This window comes from Macaca fascicularis, chromosome 12, assembly GCF_037993035.2.
Source record: "Macaca fascicularis isolate 582-1 chromosome 12, T2T-MFA8v1.1".
In the NCBI taxonomy this organism is placed as follows: Eukaryota; Metazoa; Chordata; class Mammalia; order Primates; family Cercopithecidae; genus Macaca; species Macaca fascicularis.
In genome coordinates, this window is record NC_088386.1 from 96,778,182 (window position 1) to 96,794,471 (window position 16,290).

Consider the following 16,290-nt stretch of genomic DNA (forward strand, 5'->3'; position numbering starts at 1 on the left):
CCACCACCACACTCGGCCAATTTTTTTTGTATTTTTAGTAGAGATGGGGTTTCACCATTTTGGCCAGGCTGGTCTCAAACTCCCGACCTCAGGTGATCTGCCCGCCTCAGCCTCCCAAAGTGCTGGGATTAAAGGCATAAGCCACCGCACCCAGCCTATTCCCCTATTCTTAAACACGAGGGAAAAAAGATTGCCAGACATCTAAGGAACTTACTAGGATGAAAAAGAGACTATAAAGAAACAGAAGGGCTGGGCGCAGTGGCTCACATCTGTAATCCCAACACATTGGGAGGCCGAGGTGGGTGGATCATAAGGTCAGGAGTTCGTGACCAGCCTGGCCAACATAGTGAAACCCCATCTCTACTAAAAATAAAAAAATTAGCTGGGCATGGTGGCACGCGCCTGTAGTCTCAGTTACTCAGGAAGCCGAGGCAGGAAAATCACTTGAACCCGGGAGGCGGAGGTTGTGGTGAGCAGATCATGCCACTCACTGCATTCCAGCCTGGGCAACAGAGCAAGACTCTGTCTCAAAAAAAAAAAAAAAAAAGGAAATAGAAGGCTGGGTCCAGTAGGTCATTCCTGAAATCCCAGCACTTTGGGAGGCTAAGATGGGGAGGACTGCTTGAGCTCACGTGTTTAAGAGCAGCCTGGGCAACATATTGAGACCCCGTTGCTACAATTTTTTTTCTTTTTTTTTTAATTAGCAGGACATGGTGGTAGTCCCAGCTACTCAGGAGGCTGAGGCAGGAGAAGCACTTGAGCTCAGAAGGAGCACCTGAGCTCAGGGGTTCTAGGCAGCAGGCTGCAGTAAGCCATGATCACGCCACTACACACCAGCCTGGGCAACAAAGCAAGACCCTGTCTTAACAAAAAAAGAAAAAAAAAAAAGAAAGAAAAATATGCAGAGCTAAAGCATATTTGGCTTCAGGGGAAAAAATGTATGTGTATTCCTGATAAAGTTGGCTATATAAAAAACTAAAACATACAGCAAAAACAAATAAATACCAGAATGCCATATCACTCTTTATACCCATTAAGATGACTACAATCAAAAAGATGGAAAATAAGTGTGAGAATGTAGAGAAACTGGTATCCTCATACACTGTTGTAGAAACGTAACATGGTACATCCACTCTGGAAAGAAGCATGACAGTTCCTCAAGAAGTTAAGTGTTGAATTACCATATGATCTAGCAATTCTATTCCTAAGTATATACTAAAAAGAACTGAACATGTACATTCACACAAAAATTTGTGAATGCATGTTCAAAACAGCTGTTGTTGTCTAAATTCATGTTGAAACTTAATCTTCAATATGGTGGTATTAACAGGGGAGGCCTTTGCAGCTGGGCGAGGTGGCTCACGCCTGTAATCCCAGCACTTTGGGAGGCCGAGGCACGTGGATCACCTGAGATCAGGAGTTCAAGACCAGCCTGGCCAACACAGTGAAACCCTGTCTCTACCAAAAAAAAAAAAAAAAATTAGCCAGGCATGGTGTTGCGCACCTGTAATACCAACTATTCAAGTGGCTGAGGCAGGAGAATCACTTGAACCCAGGAGGCAGAGGGTGCAGTGAGCCGAGATCGTGACACGGCACTCCAGCCTGAGTGACAGAGCTAGACTCTGTCAAAAAAAAAAAAGAGAGATGGGGCCTTTGGGAAATGATTAGGTCATGACAGCTCTGCCCTCCTGAATTTGATTAGCTAGAAGGTGCCATCTATGAGGCAGAGACTATGAGCCCTTACTAGACACTGAGTCTGCTGGCACTTTAAGCTTGTACTTTCCAATCTGCAGAACTGTGAGCAATACATTTCTATTGTTTATATATTACCCAGTCTAAGGTATTTTGTTATAGCAGCCCAAATAGACTAAAGAGAGCAGAGTTATTCATAATAGCCAAAAAAGAAAAAATAGAAATAACTCGAATGTCCACCCATTGATGAATGGATAAATAAAATGTGGTATATCTACACAATGAAATATTATTTAATTATAAAAAGAAAGTACTGATACATGCTACCACAGAAACAAACCTTGTAAACATGCTAAGTGAAAGAAGCCATACACAAAAGGCAACATATTGTATGGATCCACTCATGTAAAATGTCTAGTAATAAAAACCACTCAATTGTATGCTTTAAAGGGGTAAATTTTATTTTTAATTTTTATTTTTTTGAGACAGAGGCTCGCTCTGTCGCCAGGCTTGAGTGCAGTGGCGCAATCTCGGCTCACTGCAACCTCCACCTCCCAGGTTCAAGTGATTCTCCTGCCTCAGCCTCACGAGTTGCTGGGACTACATGCGCCCAACACCATGCCCGGCTAATTTTTTTGTATTTTTAGTAGAGATGGGGTTTCATCATGTTGGTCAGGATGGTCTCAATCTATTGACCTTGTGATCCACCCACCTTGGCCTCCCAAAGTGCTGGGATTACAGGCGTGAGCCACCACGCCTGGCCCTTTTTTTTTTTTTTTTTTTTTTTTTGAGACAGAGTCTCAGGTTGAAGTGCAGAGGTGCAATCTTGGCTCACTGCAACCTCTGCCTCCCAGATTCAAGTGATTCTCCTGCCTCAGCTACCCAGTAGCTGGGATTACAGGCATGCGCCACCACACCTGGCTAATTTTTGTATTTTTAGTAGAGACAGGGTCTCACCATGTTGGCTAAGCTGGCCTCAAACTCCTGGCCTCCAGTAATCCACCTGCCTCAGCTTCCCAAAGCGCTGGGATTACAGGCATGAGCCACCGCGCCTGGCTCCCTAAAGGGGTAAATTTTATGGTATGTGAATTATATCTCAATTCAAAAAATAAATGTAAAGTCAATAATTAACTGAAAACATGCAACATGAAAAACCAGTGTCAATTCCTCAATATTCAAAGAACTATTGCAAGTCACTAAGAAAAAAAAAAAATACACAGCTCAATAAGAAAAACGGGGCTGGGCACAGTGCCTCACATCTATAATCCCAGCACTTTGGGAGATCGAGGTGGGAGGATTGCTTGAGCCCAGGAATTTGAGACCAGTCTGGGCAATACAGTAAAACAAACCTCTCCCACTAATCGGCCAAAAAAAAAAAAGGACACAGGACATGAATACGCAGTTCACAGGTAAAGAAAAACAATAATGAATAACAATGTGACACCAGTTTTTAACTATCAGATTAGTCAAGATTAAAAACTTTGAAAATAGTATTGGCAGTTAGTAGGAGGAAAAACTCTCAAACTACTAGTAGGACATTCAATTGGTATAGTTGTTTTGGAAAGGGTAATTTGACAATATCTACTCAAACTAAAAAAGCAGACATTCTTTTTTTTTTTTTTTGGAGATGGAGTCTTGCTCTGTCACCCAGGCTGAAGTGCAGTGGCGCGATCTCAGCTCACTGCAACCTCCACATCCCGGGTTCAAGCGATTCTCCTACCTCAGCCTCCCAAGTAGCTGAGATTACAGGCACCTGCCACCATGCCCAGCTAATTTTTGTATTTTTAGTAGAGACGAGTTCCACCATGTTGGCCAGGCTGGTCTCGAACACCTGACCTCATGATCCGCCCACCTCGGCGTCCCAAAGTGCTGGGATTACAAGCATGAGCCACCGTGCCCGGCCACAGATATTCTTTAGCATAACAATTTCACTGCTAGGAATTTATCCTACAGATACTTTTTGTGCTCTCACACAAATATATGTACAAAAAATGTGTTCCCAGCAATATTGTTTATAATAGCAAAAACCTGAAAACAATCTAAATTTACTCAATAAGAGATTGGCTAAAAATTGATGGTACATAAATAAAACTGAATAATAACTCATCATTAAAAAGAATAAGATATCTATGTGCTGCTAGAGAAAGAAATACAATTTTTTTTTTTTTAGGAGATGGGGTCTCGCTTTGTTGCCCAGGTTGGAGTGCAGTGGTGCAATCATAGCTTACTGCAGCCTCAAACTCCTGGGCTTGATCCTCCAACCTCAGCCTCCAGAGTACCTAGGACCATAGGCATGTACCACCACACTCAGTTTCTTTTTTAAAGAGATTGGGTCTTGCAATACTGTCCAGGCTGTTCTTGAAGTCCTGTCCTCAAGTGATCCTCCGACCTCAATCTATGCACTAGGATTATAGGCATGAGCCACTGTGTCCAGCCCAAGATTTATTCTTTAAAAAGCTGGGCTGGGAAGCTGAGGCAGGAAAATCGCTTGAACTAGGGAGGTGAAGGTTGCAGTGAGCTGAGATCACGCCATTGCACTCCAGCCTGGGTGACAGAGCAAGACTCCGTCTCAAAAAAAAAAAAAAAAAAAAAGAAAAAAAAAAAAAGTCTGGGCATGTACGCCTGTAATCCGAGCACTTTGGGAGGCCGAGGCGGGTGAATCACAAGGTCAGGGGTTTGAGACCAGCCTGACCAAAATGGTAAAACCCCATCTCTACTAAAAATACAAAAATTAGCTGGGCATGGTGGCATGCGCCTGTAATCCCAGCTACTCAGGAGACTGAGGCAGGAGAATCGCTTGAACTTGGGAGGCGGAGGTTGCAGTGAGCAGTGATCATGCCACTGCACCCCAGCCTAGGCGACAGAGCAAGACTCCGTCTCAAAAAAAAAAAGTGAAAACTTACCAGCTTGGCAGGTTGGCTGAATTGCATGCAGTTTGCTGCTATGTTTGTTTTGTTGTTGTTGTTGTTGTTGTTGTTTTTGAGATGGAGTTTCGCTCTTGTTGCCCAGGCTGCAGTACAGTGGTACGATCTCAGTTCACTGCAACCTCTGCCTCCTGGGTTCAAGTGATTCTCTTGCCTCAGCCTCCCGAGTAGCTAGGATTACAGGTGCCCACCATCATGCCCGGCTAATTTTTTGTATTTTTAGTGAGACAGGGTTTCACCATGTTGGTCAGGCTGGTCTCAAACTCCTCACCTCAGGTGATCCACCCACCTCAGCCTCCCAAAGTGCTGGGATTATAGGCATGAGCCACCATGCCTGACCTGTTTGGGTTTTTATCAGCTCATGAGTGGTGGCCAGTAGCCTGGCCATGTGATCATGCAGAAACGTAATATAAAACTGGCCTATTAAAGGGGTGTCTGTATGGAAAAAAACAGACATATGGAAACCACTATGGGAATCTGAAGACTGCATAAGTAGGATATGTCAATGCACATCAGGAGAACCTCCTTCTAGAATCAGGTGACTGGCACTTATGGGCAAATATCCCTGTGTCGTCACCTGGTGTGATCACTTGGGTCCATGAAATGAGTGGACATGGTGGTACTGCAGCAATGCAGAGATGGGTTGAATTTAGACATATTCTTTTTGTACCTTCTGAGGCATAAAATGCCAATAACACAGACAAAGACTGCAGATGGCTATGGGGCACATTCCTCTAGGGGAAGGCCCTGCACATAGCTGGCAAGCTGAACAGATGCCAGCAGTCTCTGGAGGCCACAAATGGGTCCTGACAGGAACAGACACTCTGCATTAGGTTTTGCTTATCAGACTGTGGATCAAATGCTCAGAGTACTGTAAGAGGACCAGAAGATACTATACCCATATGGACTGCTTAGTTACATTTTTGGAGCAAGAAACACACTTTAAAGACCAAAAGTCCAACAATGGGCAAAGAGACATCCTCAGGGTAATGGAACAAGCAATTGCATGGAATGAAAGCAATTGAAAAAGAAAATAATTGGAACAATCAAATGAGATATTTTTGGTCTAAAAGGCGGGGGTGAGATACAGGCATGAAGGGCTGGCTTATGGGCCTTCATGACTGTGTACTTAACCTGAGCGGGGCCAAGGGAAGGCCAATTATCACTGGAGAGATTCCTCTGTTTTTCTGGGGGATGTGGGAGGAGGCAGTGGAGAGATGATGCTGGGATAGTCATCATCACTATTCTGTTCTTCCCATAGTGACAGAAGGTGGTGGTATTACTATACTTTTTTCCCTTCTTTTCCACATCACCTCAACATTTTTTTTTCCCCCACCTAAAGCAGTGGTTGCAGTACCAGTGCTGCAACTGTGGGTGCAAGGAGCAGAGATGATTCCTAAGCAAAAAAACTGGAACTACACCTTCAGATCTTTATGTCAGAATTCCTAAAGGCCTGATGGGCTAGGCTGTACCTTCATTCCATCTGGCAAAATTAGGATTGACAGAGAATGTATATTTATCGCCTAGTTGTGATAGCACATTAATTCTTTATATAAATCTACTCTACATCCTTGGGATTGAATTGATGGGGAGGCACTTGCTAGTCAGTTTTGCTGCCAGAAATAGAGACCAACACGATGGCCAAACCTAACCTCTCTCCAAGGGAGGAGAGTTTGAGTATAAATGAAGAGAGAAAGAAATAGTAGCTAAGATTTTTTATTTTTATTTATTTATTTATTTATTTTTCTTTTTTTTTTCTGAGATGGAGTTTCACTCTGTCGCCAAGGCTGGAGTGCAATGGCGTGATCTCGGCTCACTGCAACCTCTGCCTCCCAGGTTCAAGCGATTCTCCTGCCTCAGCCTCCTGAGTAGCTGGGATTACAGGCATGCGCCACCATGCCCGGCTAACTTTTGTATTTTCAGTAGAGACAGGGTTTCACCATCTGGTCTCAAACTCCTGACCTCGTGATCCACCTGCCTCAGCCTCCCAAAGTGCTGGGATTACAGGCGTGAGCCACCGCACTCGCCTATTTTTTTTTTTTTTTTTGAGATGGAGTCTCACTCTGTCACCCAGGTTGGAGTGCAATGGCGTGATCTCAGCTCACTGCAACCTCTGCCTCCTGGGTTCAGGCTATTCTCCCTGCCTCAGCCTCTTGAGTAGCTGGGATTACAGGCGCCCACCACCGCACCTGGTTAATTTTTTTTTTTTTTTTTTTTTTTGTATTTTTAGTAGAGATGAGGTTTCGCCATGTTGGCCAGGCTGGTTTTGAACTCCTGACCTCAGGTGATCCACCCACCTCGGCCTCCCAAAGTGCTGGGATTACAGGCATGAGCCACTGTGCCCGGCTGAGATTTTTTAAAATGAATAAATGAGTTGTGCAATGTGGGAAATACATCAGCACCCTGGAAGAGGCTCAGAGCAAGAGATGATACTATTAGCTCAATTATACTAGCTGCCTGAAAGAGTAAAAGTCATAAGTTTGTGAGACCACTCCTGCTTTTAGAACTTAATAAGGTTGAACAGAAGTCTGTAAACTTGAGTGACTTCTCTCTGGGAGATATTTTGGTCATATATGATGATGAACTGGGGTAACTGTTAATGACTGACTGGTACTCTATGAATGTGCCAGTATCTTTGGCTCTTATTTTTCAGGTTTCATTTACTGCCATCCTGTGACATGGTATAATATTGGCATTGTTGGTAAGGTTATAATATTGGTCATATGTATTGGAAATTGAATTGAAGCCTCCTTCGAATGAATACTAATAGAACATGACTTGCCTGAGGAGGAAGGAGATTTAGCTAATCAATAGCTAATTTCTACGACAAATAGTTCTGCACAAGTTTACCATGAGGTAGGTCAAGAAGAGAGGTGAGGTAATCATATTTGTGCAAAAATATGAAAATATATGCAAACATTAAAGGACGAATTATTTATTTAAATCTATCTGTAACCTACACTGGTTCCTCCAAATGTTAGGCATATTCATAATGATAGTATCTGTCATATAAATGCTATACTAAATGTAAATGCCCAGATAAACAAGATCATTTTTGAGCCTTGGCCAAAGACCAGGAGACAGCCTATATAATAAATATAGGTGTTTCTCAACCTATGATGGAATTGCATACCAATAAACCCATTGTAAATCGAGAATATCATAAGTAAAAAATGCATTTAATACATCTACTCTACTGAACATCATAGCATAGTCCAGCCTACCTTAAATGTGCTCAGAACACTTACATTAGCCCTACAGTTGGGCAAAAATCATCTAACACAAAGCCTATTTTATATTTATCATAAAATTGAGTATCTCATGTAATTTACTGACCACTGTACTGAAAGTAAAAATGAGAAGGGTTGCATAGCTACTTGAAGTACAGTTTCTACTGAATGCATATTGCTTTCATACCATTGTAAAGTTGGAAAACCTTAAGTTGAACCATAATAATTCATGGGCCATCTATAAACTGGCCTTCCCCAAAGAGAGGTCTGGCATTTGCTCCTAAGAAGTTAATCTGTGTCATATCTGATAAAGAGTCTTTGTTTAGGGCAGGGACTGGTAACACCAGAACTTAGGGCTGGACTGACCACATCTGACTTTCTTAGGTAGGAGTTGGCCATGACAGAAAGAACTACCATGTCGATTTAAGGTGGTACCTCTGGGTCACACTGCATCAGTCCACATGGAGGCTGAGATCAACAGTGGGCAATCAACCTAATCAATCATGCCTACATAATGATGCCTCAATAAAAAAACTCTGGAAACCAGAGCTTAAATGAGCCTCCCCCATTACCAGTACTTTGTGTTTACTGTCATACACTGATGCCAGGAGGTTGTAATGTATCCTGACTTCAGGGGAAAGGACAATAAATGCTTTGTGTTTTAAACACTTCATATTCTACTACATGTGTCTCTTTTGGCTGATTTTAATCTGTATTCTTTCCTTGTAATAAACCATAACTGTGAGTATAATGGCTTTCAGTGAATTCTGTGAGTCCGTCTAGCAAATTATCAAACAAGAGTTTAGTTTTGGGAACTCCCAAAACTTTCAATTTAGTCAGAAGTGAGGGCAATTTTGGAACCTGTCCCTGAAACTCTGTCTAACTTCAGGAACGAATCCCATTCTACAACCAAGAAAGCAAGGTATACAGAATAGATAAACTGCCTGAGGGAAAAATTTCTAAATTGCAGTACTAGAATATGAATCCTGATTTGACTGACTGCACGTTCACTTTTTAAACTGCTTTATACAAGATGACCATAACATAATACCAAACGTTAGAAAATGGGTATTTCATGACTATGATGTATTTACCTTTTGGACTCTTTTCATACCAAACTTGAATTGAAGTAATTATAGTTAACTACTAAGCATAAGTTAACAATTGTTAGCTGAGTGCAGTGGTGCATGCCTGTAATCCCAGCTACTCACGAATCTAAGGTGGGAGGATCATGTTGAGGCCAGGAGATCAAGACCAGCCTGGGCAACATAACTAGACTCTGTCTCTAAATATATAAATAAATGGGCCAGGTGCAGTGGCTCATGCCTATAATCTCAGCACTTTGTGAGGCTGAGGCAGGAGAAGTGCTTGAGGCTAGGAGTTCGAGACCAGCCTGGGCAACATAGCAAGACCTTTCTCTACAAAAAATTAAAAAAAAAAAAAATTGGCCAGGCATGGTGGTGCATACCCGTAGTCCTAGCTACTTGGAAAGCTGAGGTGGGAAGATCACTTAAGCCTGGGAGGTCCAGGCTGCAGTAAGCCATGTTTGTGCCACTACACTCCAGCCTGGGTGACAGAGTGAGACTCTGTCATTCATTCATTCATTCATTCATTCATATATTCATGCATACATACATACAAGTTGGTACTATATACAGTTTTGACCATTACCGGTTCTGTGCCGTGAATGTTTCCCTCTGAGGATGAAGATCACTATAAACAACTCTGATGAGATCATGCTGACACAATGCCCCTTCTGTCAAAGCCATGGATCCAATTGTTGAAGGCTACAAAAATAAGGTACAGTATGAGACAGTGTCTCTACCATGAAGTAAAAATCTGTATCATGTAATAATATTTAATTTTCTTTTCCACAAAAGGCAGTTTTAGATCATTTATTCTTCTCATTCTTCACAGAAAACATTCAGAATCTTTCAATTCTCAATTACATAAATTATATAGCTTCTTTTGGAAATTGTCTGTAAAATATAAAACTAAAAATATTTTTAAAAGGTTATATATAATAAATCTATATTTAAAGGAGTAAGAAAAGTTGCTGAAAAAACTAAAGGTTAAAAATACATCCATTTTGATGTCTATATTTCAGAACAGAGTACAACTGCTTATAATTATACAAACAATATTAAATACTATAATCAAATATCTATCTTTTCTTTTGAAACACAGTCTCGCTCTGTCGCCCAGGATGGAGTGCAGTAACACGATCTTGGCTCACTGAAACCTCCGCCTTTTGGGTTCCAGCGATTCCGGTGCCTTAGACACCCAAGTAGCTGGGATTACAGGTACCCTCTATCACGTCCAGCTAATTTTTGTACTTTTAGTAGAGACAGGGTTTCGCCATGTTGTTGGCCAGGCTGGTCTCAAACTTCTGACCTCAAGTGATCCACCCACCTCAGCCTCCCAAAGTGCTGGAATTACAAGCATGAGCCACCATACCCAGCCCAGATGTCTCTTTAATACTAACATCATTGAGTTCGTGTTTCTAAAGTTAGAAGAACGATCCAGGCTGGGCGCGGTGGCTCACGCCTGTAATCCCAGCACTCTGGGAGGCCGAGGCGGGCAGATCAAGAGGTCAGGAGATCGAGACCATCAAGGCTAACATGGTGAAACCCAATCTCTACTAAAAATACAAAAAAATTAGCCGGGCTTGTGGCACGCACCTATAGTCCCAGCTACTCGGGAGGCTGAGGCAGGAGAATCGCTTGAACCCAGGAGGCAGAGGTGGCAGTGAGCTGAGATCGCACCACTGCACTCCATCCTGGGTGACAGAGCGAGACTCTGTCTCAAAAAAAAAAAAAAAAAAAAAAAATAGAAGAACCATCCATTCATTAATACTTTACTACTCTCCATTTTACTTTATAACATGATACACAGAACTTAATTAAAATCTATTACTCAGAAATACATTGTGCTAAAATGATTCCTGGCTAAATGGGAGACATTCTATTTTAAACACAAAACAAAGTCCCAGGGAATTAATTAAGCAAATTAATAGTGCAAAGAGCTATGAGATGGTCAGGATACTGTGTGTTGACAGGAAAATAGAATATAATTTTTAGACTACTAGTAAAGTTTCTCTAAATGTTATCCTCACAACTTAGTGTAGCAACAATAGAGGCCACTGCAGATCAGAAGTTTGATTCATAACAGTTTCTTATTGGATTTTACTTAAAGACAGAAAGCAGAAAAAGTTCAGCTCAACAGGCATCATTTACCTACATGATTATCAGTGTTCTCGAATTCTTCAACCAAATAAATATAAGCTAAAAAGTATAATGTACTGAACACCTAGAATGCAACAATTAGATTCCTTTAAACTGAAATATAACAGAGTGTCAACATTCTTTTAAGTAGTTATTTTCCTAGAATAATAAAGAATAACAAAAACAAATCAATCTAAGGTGATTTCTAAGTAGTATAGAAGACTTTAAAAATTAAAGAATATTTTTAAGGCTTACGATTTTAAAAATTAAAAATACAAATATAAAAAAATTAATGAATTTTTAAAAAATTCATAAAAGATTAATGAAAGTAAAAAATGATACTGGTAGAGCCGGATGCGGTGGCTCACGCCTATAATCCCAGCACGTTGGGAGGCCAAGGTGGGCGGATCACAAGGTCAGGTGTTCGAGATAAGCCTGGCCAACACGGTGAAATCCCATCTCTACTAAAAATAAAAAAATTAACGGGCATGGTGGTGCGCGTCTGCAGTCCCTGCTACTGGGGAGGCCAAGGCAGGAGAATTGCTTGAACCCAGGAGGCAGAGGTTGCAGTGAGCCAAGACTGCACCACTGCACTCTAGCCTGAGGGACAGTGCAAGAGTTTGTCTTCAAAAAGATACAGAAGAATAAAAAAACAAAAAGAACTAGAGAAAATGTTTCATTATTTTCTGCCTCTCTTGTCACAGCTCAGTCTTGTAATAACAAACATCCACTTTTTTGTTTGTTTTTTGAGAAAGAGTCTCGCTCTGTAACCTAGGCTGGAGTGCAGTGGCGCAATCTTGGCTCACTGCAAACTCTGTCTCCCGGGTTCACGCCATTCTCCCACCTTAGCCTCCCGAGTAGCTGGGACTACAGGCCCCCGCCACCACGCCCGGCTAATTTTTTGTGTTTTTAGTAGAGACGGGGTTTCACCAGGTTAGCCAGGATGGTCTCGATCTCCTGACCTCATGATCCTCCCGCCCCGGCCTCCCAAAGTGCTGGGATTACAGGTGTGAGCCACTGCACCCAGCACACCCACTTTTAAGAAGTAAATCAGTAAAGATATTTTAGGAATATTTATCTCTGATAAGAAACTGACTTTTTGATTTGTTACTCAATATAATTTAAAATAATTCCACCTTTCCAATGTTACTTACTTCATGGTATATTGAAGGCTTGGATAAGGAGGGGATAGTGAAAGACAGAACTTTATTGTTCCCATCTTTATCAGCAATTTCCTATAGCCAAAAAATATACAAAGATAATGAAATAATCACAGATCTACAAGAAATAATAATTACTTTCTTAATTTACAGACTATATGACTGGCAGTAGAAAGATTTTTCAGAAATAGTAATGGATAAAAATATTACCACCCTAGTTTATATTTTCTAACTTATTAGCAAATTTGTACACTTTGGTAGTAGAGTTATAATCCACAGAATCCACAGAGAGATAGATATTGAGTACAATTCTATACAAAATCAAATACAATATGACAGCAAAGACATGAGGCAGGCAAACAAATGAATTTGATGTTAAATTTACATACAGGATGGGAAGATTACAAGTGATTAGATCTTTTAGTAAAAACACGGCTATGCTAAACAGATTAAAATGAAAAAACCAAGAGATCCACACTTATGAAAACAAGAAAAACACATTAATTTAATACAGAATGAATTTTTTCCAGCTTTACTGAGGTATAATTGACAAATGAACATTATATATTTGTGGCATAAAACATGATGTTTTGATATATGTATACACTGTGAAATGATTAAAATAATCAAGCTAATTAACAAACACAACACCTCAGTTATCCTTTTTTTAAAAATGGTGAGAACATTTATCAATGAATCTTGAATAAAAGATTCTTACAATCATTTAGCAATAAACGAATGACCTGAAATAAGCCACAATTAATAATTATATTGGGCCAGGTGTGGTGGCTCAGGCCTGCAATCCCATCACTTTGGGAGGCCAAGGCAGTCAGATTGCTTGAGCTCAGGAGTTCAAGACCAAAAAAATACAAAAAAATATTTTTTCTACAAAAAAATACAAAAATTAGCTGGGCATGGTATTGCAGGCCTGTAGTCCCAGCTACTCAGGAGGCTGAGGTGGGAGGATCCCTTGAGCCTGGGAGGTGGAGGTTGCAGTGAGCTGAGATCACCCAATGCACTCCAGCATGAGTGACAGCATGACACCCTGTCTCAAAAACAAACAAACAAAATGATTATTAGTCTAAGTCATTAAAAATAAATTCATATTTAGGTAATTTTTACTAAGCTACAAGAAAGTTCTTGTGATTTTATTAAAAACACTTTCTTTTCATAAAAAAGACAATGGACAACGGTATCCTTCATTTCTCCATCTCCGGCACCTCCAATATTCCTGTTATAAATAAATATGTGTGGCCAGGCACGGTGGCTCACGCCTGTAATCCCAGCACTTTGGGAGGCAGAGGCGGGCGGATCACCTAAGGTCAGGAGTTCGAGACCAGCCTGGCCAACATGGTGAAACCCCGTCTCTACTAAAAATACAAAAATTAGCCAGGCACGGTGGCAGGCACCTGTAATCCCAGTTACTCAGGAGGCTGAGGCAGGAGAACCCAGGAGGCAGAGGTTGCAGTGAGCCGAGATCACGCCATTGCACTCTAGCCTGGGGACAAGAGTGAGATGTCGTTTCAAAAAAAAAAAAATATATATATATACACACACACACACACACACACACACACATATGCCTACAGACGACGACAATCAGAGGAGTGAAAACTGCAGCAATCCTTTTCCCCACTGTCTTATTTTTGTCTATTTCCCTTACAACTCATATTAGCATACATCACTGGCATAAAATCCATAGAGAGAAGACTGCCCTTACTAGACCTACATGGCAGTAGTCAGAGACTGAGTAGTTGCATGGCCTAAAAAGAAGATACATCAGGCTGGGCACAGTGGCTCACGCCTGTAATCCCAGCACTTTGGGAGGCCGAGGCGGGTATCACTTGAGGTCAGGAGTTCGAGACTAGCCTGGCCAACAAAGCAAAACCCAATCTCTACTAAAAATACAAAAATTAGCTGGGCATGGTGGCACATGCCTATAATCCCAGCTACCTGGGAGGCTGAGGCAGGAGAATCACTTGAACCCCAGAGGCAAACGTTGCAGAGAGCTGAGACTGCCAGTGCACTTCAGCCTAGGCGACAGCTGAGACTGTGCCACTGCACTCCATTTCAAAAAAAAAAGAAGAAACAATAACAGCAGCAATAATCCTCATCACCAAACACAAACCCCAAAGAACTTCTGTATAGGACTCATTTCTGAGTTTATGATGTCACATAAGAGTACCAATTACATGTGAATAATGACCATACCTCTAATTACGGTAGGAAAATAGGTCTGAAAAGTTCCTTGAGGATATAACTTCTTTGTAGTCAAACCAGGTCCCACCACATTTGGGCCACTGTGCTTCAGAGAAAGTCTATGCTAAGATGAATGGGCCTGATTTAAGTTAGACAAAAATGTTTTAATTTTATTGTTAAATTTCAAATTAAGCCTAATACTTTTGATTTATCTTTGCAGGTATTTGTGAAAAGGATATGCTAAATTTTGTTTAAGGGAAATATAAAACTTCCCCTGGGGCTATTTGAAACAAAGTAGTGCTGGGGAGGGAAAGAAGGAAAAACAGAAAAGAATATATGGACGACTCCCAGTGTGATTAAGAAAAACTGAGAACCACAGAAAAGGAAGAATACAGATATCAAGGGAATTAAAAGGAGTCCAAAGCCTAGGGTTACACTTCTGACATAAAACTGAGCAAAAAATTTTTCTATAGTATACTAATTTTGCATTGTCAAACAGCACCAACAAGTTATGTCAACAATTTGTCCAACATGACACTTTGCAAAATGTTTCATGTGCCTCATTATTGAATTTTATTACACTAAACACATTAATGAAAATGATAGCTTAATGCTAAGCGTAGTCTAAAACACCAAGTTCCATCATTAAATCAACAAACATTTACTAAGTATCTGCTGGTAAGCACTATAGGAAACACAGTGGTAAATAAAACAGACTTCCTACTTGAAAAGAAAAAACAATCAGGCAAGTTAGGAAAGTAGAGAATTTTATTCCTAGATCAATTTTCATTGTTTTTAAATTTTAATTTTGATGGTAATTTTGATGAACATTTATAAACACCTTAGGCAACATAATGAATTCTTCAAGTTGTTTTTAATCCTACTAACAATGTTTTCTTTTTTACAGATGAGGCAACTGAAGTCAAGATATTAAGTAACTTGTCCCAATTTAAAACAGCCAATAAGTGGCAGGGCATGGTTCTGAACTGAATACAAGTCATGCTAAAGCCCTTGCTCCTTCCTTCAGACTTCTAGCGATGGAAATGTTTGCTAATGATTTTTTAAAGTAACTAATACTTAGAGGAGTGAGCACTGGTACAGAAGAATATTTACCATGAGATTCAATTTTCTTGTACTTTATTACCTTTCAGTTATAAAACTAAACTTTTATTATGTGGAGTGTTTGTTTACAATGTATACTAAATACACAAAATATTAAGACTTCAAGGCGCAGAAATTTCAATACCAATGGTCCTTAACTGGACATCATGAGAAAAAAATAGAATAATAATGTTTACGGTACTTAATTCCTTAGAAGAAAAGAGTTTTATAAACAATGTACTATCAAATACATGATATATTATCAAATAACTATTAACAAATTTACAACTTTTATGACAAATAACACTTTGGTTTCTCAATTGCTACCCCACTCAATGACTCCAAGATACATTCATAAAATTCACGATTCTTTATTGATGAGTTCAGGTAACTGCCCAATTTTGTAGAGGCACATGGGAATGGAAATATGATGCTGTGATATTTTGTTTCCCTGAATTGCACAAGAAAAGGTGCCTTGTGCTGCCCAAATCTTCAGAAAAGTGCTACGCAGATGATCCCATGTTCCTAAACTCTCCCTCACCTTTTCACCTTGCTTCCTACAGTCTTTGTAACCTTTCTAGCATACCCTCCCCATCTTGCAGAAGTGATCAACTCTCAATCTTTGAGTTCTATGTAAAGCCCCTAGTATCTCAGAAGTGTTTATGGTTTCTTTCCTCCCCCTAGTTTCCACTGTGTTCTTACTAAGATTTTAAAAATCCTACCATGCTATAATACTACATGAACTTTTTTCCTGAAACTG

General features: G+C 40.5%; 1 protein-coding gene across 34 annotated transcripts in view; it reads right to left on the reverse strand.

Annotated features, from left to right (window-relative positions):
• The window catches only part of HYCC2 (hyccin PI4KA lipid kinase complex subunit 2), an 83,590-nt gene that overhangs the window by 20,943 nt on the left and 46,357 nt on the right, over positions 1 to 16,290 (reverse strand). For 24 of the 34 annotated variants that reach the window (XM_074009679.1, XM_005573885.5, XM_074009699.1 and 21 more), the window contains 2 exons: positions 12,225 to 12,305; positions 9,518 to 9,633 (listed from right to left, as the gene is read on the reverse strand). In XM_074009679.1, coding sequence (XP_073865780.1) covers positions 9,518 to 9,633; positions 12,225 to 12,305 — 197 coding nt within the window. The remainder of the gene's footprint in view (positions 1 to 9,517; positions 9,634 to 12,224; positions 12,306 to 16,290) is intronic. The other 10 variants (XM_074009675.1, XM_074009691.1, XM_045368366.3 and 7 more) reach the window with 1 other exon arrangement.